Genomic DNA, 7,500 nt, shown 5'->3' on the forward strand with positions numbered 1-7,500 from the left:
TGGGTGGGGGTGGGGGAGGGTGCAGTATACGTGCTGTACAATCTGATGGAATGGCTGGAAGAAGCTCACAGACAATACAGAACAGAAGTCAAGGACACCAATCAATAATGGCTTCTGTCTCACCACTGGCAGTGCTCGCTCTCTCTCTCTCTCTTTCACACACACACACACACACACACGCGCGCGCGCGCGCAGTTGATGATGACAATGATGATAAAATACAACAACAACAACAACAGCCCTTCCCTCAGAAGCTATCGTTGTTAATGCAACACGCCGACTACAAAACATGTCACCCACCAGGCGGCGCCACCCGATACCCGAGATCACATGACGACGCTGACCATCCCCCAAGGGCGGTAACTTCCTTTGCCCGGAAGTGGCAGTGGCGGGAATCCGTGTTTTGTACAAATCGATACAAACCGTGAGATCATTATCACGGGGACCAAAGGGGGTGGTTGTTTGTGTTCTGTAGGGCTTCCGTTTCTCTTTTTTTCTTACCTTCTTTTTTCTTTCTCAGCCTTCTTTTCCTCCGTTTCACTTTTCTTCCTTTTTCATCCTTTCTTTTTCTTTCTTTCTTCCTTTCTTTCGTTCTTTTTCGTCCTTCATTATTTTCTATCTTCCTGCCTGCCTCTCTTCCTTCTTTCCTTTTTCCTTTTGTCCCACTTTCATTCTTTCGTTCTTGTTCGTCCTTCAGTTCTTCCTTCCTGCCTGCCTTCCTTTCTTCTTTCCTTCCCTTTTCTTCATCCCTCCTGCTTCTTTCTTTTTTTTCCTGCTTTAACTTCATTTATCTTTCTATCTTCTCCTTTCATCTTCTCCATCCCTCTTTCCCTTTTCTTTTTTCCATTCTTCTTTCGTTTATATTCCTTTTTCTTGCACGTTTATTTTTTTTTCTTCTTCCGTCTTTTTCACCCCTTTCCTTTCTTCTTTCAACGCTCGCGTGCTGCCATACATTGTTCTACTTCCCGGTGGCCATGGAGACGACAAGCAAGTTGGCTTAAATAAATCAGTTAAAAGACATCAGCTTGTCCTAAGTACGTCTGACTGACAGGGAAATACTGCCTGCTTCCGGGAGACTGTCAGGGGGGCACTGTGTGTCAATGCGGACATCAGGCCCACTGTACTAGTCCCTACATCAGGCCCACTGTACTAGTCCCTACATCAGGCCCACTGTACTAGTCCCTACATCAGGCCCACTATACAAGTCCCTACATCAGGCCCACTATACTAGTTCCTACATCAGGCCCACTGTACTAGTCCCTACATCAGGCCCACTATACTAGTCCCTACATCAGGCCCACTATACAAGTCCCTACATCAGGCCCACTGTACTAGTCCCTACAACAGGCCCACTGTACTAGTCCCTACAACAGGCCCACTGTACTAGTCCCTACATCAGACCCACTGTACTAGTCCCTACATCAGGCCCACTATACTAGTCCCTACATCAGGCCCACTGTACTAGTCCCTACATCAGGCCCACTGTACTAGTCCCTACATCAGGCCCACTGTACTAGTCCCTACATCAGGCCCACTGTACTAGTCCCTACATCAGGCCCACTATACTAGTCCCTACAACAGGCCCACTGTACTAGTCCCTACATCAGGCCTACTAGTCCCTACATCAGGCCCACTGTACTAGTCCCTACATCAGGCCCACTGTACTAGTCCCTACATCAGGCCCACTGTACTAGTCCCTACATCAGGCCCACTGTACTAGTCCCTACATCAGGCCTACTAGTTCTCACGTTCCCGTACGGAAGCCAGACTGTTTTTTCCCGTGGTATAATTCAAGTCATTTCCCGTTTCAGTGACTTCTTTCAACGCCAATTTTCGCGCGTAGTTGAAGCGATTTTACCGTCAGTATGATATACGTTGTGTGACCCATTTTCCGTGGTCTGGGGCTCTGTTGGGGTTCACAACGCCTAATGTGTCCCAACTTCTGTATCATTTCCATAGTGACTGATTGTAAGCACTATGCCTAATGTGTCCCAACTTCTGTATCATTTCCATAGTGACTGATTGTAAGCACTATGCCTAATGTGTCCCAACAACTATATCATTTCCATAGTGACTGATTGTAAGCACTATGCCTAATGTGTCCTAACTTCTGTATCATTTCCATAGTGACTGATTGTAAGCACTATGCCTAATGTGTCCCAACTTCTGTATCATTTCCATAGTGACTGATTGTAAGCACTATGCCTAATGTGTCCCAACTTCTATATCATTTCCATAGTGACTGATTGTAAGCACTATGCCTAATGTGTCCCAACTTCTGTATCATTTCCATAGTGACTGATTGTAAGCACTATGCCTAATGTGTCTCAACTTCTGTATCATTTCCATAGTGACTGATTGTAAGCACTATGCCTAATGTGTCCTAACTTCTATATCATTTCCATAGTGACTGATTGTAAGCACTATGCCTAATGTGTCCCAACTTCTATATCATTTCCATAGTGACTGATTGTAAGCACTATGCCTAATGTGTCCCAACTTCTGTATCATTTCCATAGTGACTGATTGTAAGCACTATGCCTAATGTGTATGGCATGGTCACAGTGACTGATTATAAACACAAAGCCTTTCGTATCCCAAATTCTGTACCATGTCCAAGTTTAGTTCAGTTTGATTTCATGCGTTACAAAGGCAAGTCCTGTAGTTTCCCAATGATAAGCACACTGCGGTTCTTGGTTCAGGAAACCTTTTCCACAAAACGTCAGTGTTCCACCATTAAGTCTTGTAAATCTAATCTGAAAACATATTTGTTCCAACAATAATTTACACACTTTTCCCCTCCTTCCTCCTAACCACACCGTGAGTGAGTGTGTGAGTGAGTGAGTGTGAGTGTCTGTGAGTGAGTGAGTGTGAGTGTGAGTGTGTGCGTGTGTGTGAGTGAGTGAGAGTGAGTGTGAGAGTGAGTGAGTCAGTGCGAGTGAGTGAGTGAGTATGTGTGTGAGTGAGTGTGTGTGTGAGTGTAAGTGGGTGTGAGTTTGTGAGTGTGAGTTTGTGAGTGAGTGAGTGTGTGTGTGTGTGTGTGTGTGTGTGTGTGTGTGTGTGTGTGTGTGTGTGAGTGTGTGTGAGTTTGTGAGTATGAGTTTGTGAGTGAGTGTGAGTTTGTGAGTGAGTGTGAGTGAGTGATTGTGAGTGAGTGAGTGAGTGAGTGTGAGTGAGTGAGTGATTGTGTGAGTGAGTGAGTGAGTGAGTGAGTGAGTGAGTGAGTGAGTGAGTGAGTAAGTGTGTGTGTGTGTGTGTGTGTGTGTACGTGCGCGCGCGCGCGCGCCTGTGTGTGTGTGTGTGTGTGTGTGTGTGTGTGTGTGTGTGTGTGTAAGTGGGACATGACCAACAGTCGAAAAAAAACAACAACAGATGGAGACAGATCAGCTGTCAGCCTGTATGTATGGCATATCGGGCGCGACAAAAGTCATCGAGTCTTGTGGTGTGGTGTGGTGTGGCGGTGGAGTGTGTGTGTGTGTGTGTGTGTGTGTGGTGTGTGTGGTGTGTGTGTGCGTGTGTGCGTCGTGTGTGCGTGGTGTGTGTGGTGTGTGTGTGTGTGTGTGTGTGTGTGTGTGTGTGTGTGTGTGTGTGTGTGTGTGTGTGTGTGCATGCGGGCATGTGTCCTTTCCCACACTCTCTGCTCTTTGTTTCTCTGTCCCTCCACCCCCTTTCTCTTTCCACCTTTTTCTCCTCCAGTCTTTCCTTTCCTACAGCCCCTCCCCACACACCCCCTCCCTCCTTCCTCACAAAGAAAAAACAAAACTAGGTCTCTTTCTTTCGCTTCCATATTTCTCATGCCCTACTCTCTCTCTCCCTCCCTCTCTCTTCCTCCCTCTCTCCCCCTCCCTACCCCCCCTCCTCTGTCTCTCCCTATATCTTCCTCTCCCCCATTCTGTCTCCTGCCCCTCTCTGTCAGCCTCTCTCCCTCCCCCTACCCCTTCCCACCTGGACAAGTGTCTCAGGAGAAATGTGTGTTGGGGGGACGGGGACGGGGCGGGGGGGGCACAGAACAGAGGTCAGGACAGTGACATTTTCCTACGCCCATGTCAAACTCAATCTCTTCCTCTATCACACACACACACACACACACACACACACACACACACGCACGCACGCTCTCTCTCTATCACTCACACACACACACACACACACACACACACACACACACACACGCTCGCTCTCTCTCTCTCTCAGACACACAGACAGACAAATGACAGTTATTACAACATACCCACAGTTGTGCATCGCAAAAGGGAACACCACGACCTGTAAACTCCCCAACAACACAGCCATGATGACAGGGGGGAAATAGTTCTTATCGACACTGTCACCGCCGTCTGTCCGTGTGTCTGAACCAGGACAGGTGCTGGGCCAGCCCGGCCAGAGGCTGTGCAGCCTCACATCACAGGGGAAACGGCACAGGTGACGGGGAACCAAACACAGCACAATGCAACAACACAACAGGTTCAAAAGGAAACAAAAAAAACAACAACAACAACAACCCCACAACACCGTACACTACATAATAACAGCACAAGTGGAGTGATGGCCTAGAGGTAACGCGTCCGCCTAGGAAGCGAGAGAATCTGAGCGCGCTGGTTCGAATCACGGCTCAGCCGCCGATATTTTCTCCCCCTCTGCTAGACCTTGAGTGGTGGTCTGGACGCTAGTCATTCGGATGAGACGATAAACCGAGGTCCCGTGTGCAACATGCACTTAGCGCACGTAAAAGAACCCACGGCAACAAAAGGGTTGTTCCTGGCAAAATTCTGTAGAAAAATCCACTTCGACAGGAAAAAGAAATAAAACTGCACGCAGGAAAAAATACAAAACATTGGGTGGCGCTGTAGTGTAGCGACGCGCTCTCCCTGGGGGAGAGCAGCCCGAATTTCACACAGAGAAATCTGTTGTGATAAAAAGAAATACAAATACAATACAAAACCTGAAAGCAGAGCACAGCACAGCACGAAACAGCACAGCAAAGCACGAAACAGCGCAGGAAAGCAAAGAAACAGCGCAGGAAAGCAAAGAAACAGCGCAGGAAAGCAAAGAAACAGCGCAGGAAAGCAAAGAAACAAAGAAACCAAGCCCAAGCCCAGCACAAAACATCGGTTCACACAAAGTCAAAAAGCCTTCAGTCAACGGCATGAAGTACATCCAACGAGGACGGAACGAAAGAAAAACGACGACAATTCATTTCGCCAACTTTATTTCCGGTACTGTCTCCACGGGCATACTGTTTATGTCTCCTAATAAACAATGGACAAATCTGACCGGCATCTGTAAATATAATGCTTGGCTAATTACCACACTTTCTGCTCTACTTCTCACAATACTTTTTTTTCTTAATTTTTTTTTTTATACGAACTTTTTCGCACGAGAAAAACAATGCCCCACACCTCCAATACCAACGAGCGCACACACAGGCGCGAACACCCACCCCCCCCGACCCCCCCCCACCCCCCACCCCTTCCCACTCCCCCCTCCCTCCTACTCTTTCCCCGTCTAATATCCTTTTTGTGGAAATGCGTCAATTTGATGACTACTACACACACACGCACAGACACACGCACAGACACACGCACGCACACACACACAAACACGCGCGCGTTGCATTATGTATGACGATCCAATAACGTTGGAACGAAGTATAGTTAGAAGGCAGTTTGCTCCCGTTGTAACGTTACCAGAGGACCAGTTTCTTTCTGGTTTTACTTTCTTTCTTTCTCTCTTTCTTTTCCTTATTTTCTTCAATTCGTTGACTGATTTCATACCGAGGGAGAGAAGGATGGGACATTGTGCGATGAGATGAGAAAGGGGGTGGGGTGGGGGTAGGGTGGGGGAGGGAGCTGATCTTTGTCTAAAATCACAATGACTGTGAAGACATTCAACAACAGAACAAAGGAACACACACACACACACACACACACACGCGCGCGCGCGCGCGCGCACACACACACAGAGCAGTCATCAAGACAACGTGTTTTCCACTTGGCAATGTATCAGCACGATCGGCCATTACTGGGACACAGTCAAGTTTTTATCTCTACCGGGAATCTCCGATGGCGTCTTCCCCGACTGTAAACCTGGTGTATGGAGCTGGCGTTTTGGTTAATTGCTGTTTTATTTATAGAACTGATGAACAGAGAGAGAGAGAGGCAGAGACAGAGAGAGAAGAGACACACACAGAGAGAAGACAGAGACGGACGGAAAGAGGAGAGATACAGATACAGATACGGAGACAGAGAGAGTGATTGTGTATGTGTGTGTGTGTGTGTGTGTGTGTGTGTGTGTGTGTGTGTGTGTGTGTGTGTGTGTGTGTGTGTGTTTGTGTGACGGAGTGATTGAGAGAGGGAGGGAGAGAGAGAGAGAGAGAGAGGGAGAGGGAGACAGAGAGAGAGGGAGAGAGAGAGAGTGTGTGTGCGTGCGTGTGTGCGTGCGTGTGTGCGTGCGTGTGTTCTTGTGTGCTTTGTGTCTTACTGACGTGTTGTAAAGCGCTTTTGGAGGTTTGATAAAGCATCATTTGTGTAGATGTAGGTATACTATTCTTCTGCTGCTCCTGCTGCTCCTCCTCCTCCTCCTCATCATCATCATCAACATTCTAAAGACAGCCAGAAACAGGAAGAGACAGGGCACCAAACAGGGGCACAGCACTCTAAGCTTACCTGTGAACTGGACCAGAGAGGGGCTCCACGTGCTCATGGTTGTCTCCCTTGATGCTCTGCTGCTCTGCTGAAACGTCACACCAACAGTGCGCATTAGCAACAGCAGCAACATCACTTACAACAGCAGCGACGACAACATCCACAACAGCAGCAACATCATTAACAACAGCAGCGATGACAACACTAACAGCAGCAATATCAACATTAACAACAATAGCACCAGTCACAACATTAACAACAATAGCACCAGTCACATCATTAACAACAACATCAACAATCACATCATTAACAACAACAGCAACAACATTAACAACAACAGCAACAATCACATCATTAACAACAACAGCAACAATCACATCATTAACAGCAGCAGAAATATCAACATTAACAACAATAGCAACAGTCACATCATTAACAATATCAGCAACAGTCACATCATTAACAACAACATTAACAACAGCAGCAACAGTCACAACATTAACAACAACATAAACAACATCAGCAACAGTCACATCATTAACAACAGCAGCAACAACATTAACAACGTCAGCAACAATAGTAACAACATCAGCAACAGTCACAACATTAACAACAACAGTATCAACATTCACAACAATAGCAACAGTCACAACATTAACAACAACAGCAACACTCACATTAACAACAGCAGCGACAGTCACATCATTAACAACATCAGCAACAACATTAACATCAGCAACAACATTAACAACATCAGCAACAACATTAACATCAGCAACAGTCACAACATTAACAACAGCAGCAACATCAACAACAGTCACATCATTAACAACAGCAGCAACAACATTAACATCAG

At 46.7% G+C, this 7,500-nt stretch overlaps 1 protein-coding gene across 1 annotated transcript in view; it reads right to left on the minus strand.

Annotated features, from left to right (window-relative positions):
- The window catches only part of LOC143301220 (rab11 family-interacting protein 5-like), a 55,544-nt gene that overhangs the window by 39,865 nt on the left and 8,179 nt on the right, over positions 1-7,500 (minus strand). Inside the window, exon 2 of the mRNA XM_076615349.1 lies at positions 6,666-6,732. Coding sequence (XP_076471464.1) covers positions 6,666-6,702 — 37 coding nt within the window. The 5' untranslated portion in view covers positions 6,703-6,732. The remainder of the gene's footprint in view (positions 1-6,665; positions 6,733-7,500) is intronic.

Source organism: Babylonia areolata, chromosome 27 (genome assembly GCF_041734735.1).
Source record: "Babylonia areolata isolate BAREFJ2019XMU chromosome 27, ASM4173473v1, whole genome shotgun sequence".
Classification (NCBI taxonomy): domain Eukaryota; kingdom Metazoa; phylum Mollusca; class Gastropoda; order Neogastropoda; family Buccinidae; genus Babylonia; species Babylonia areolata.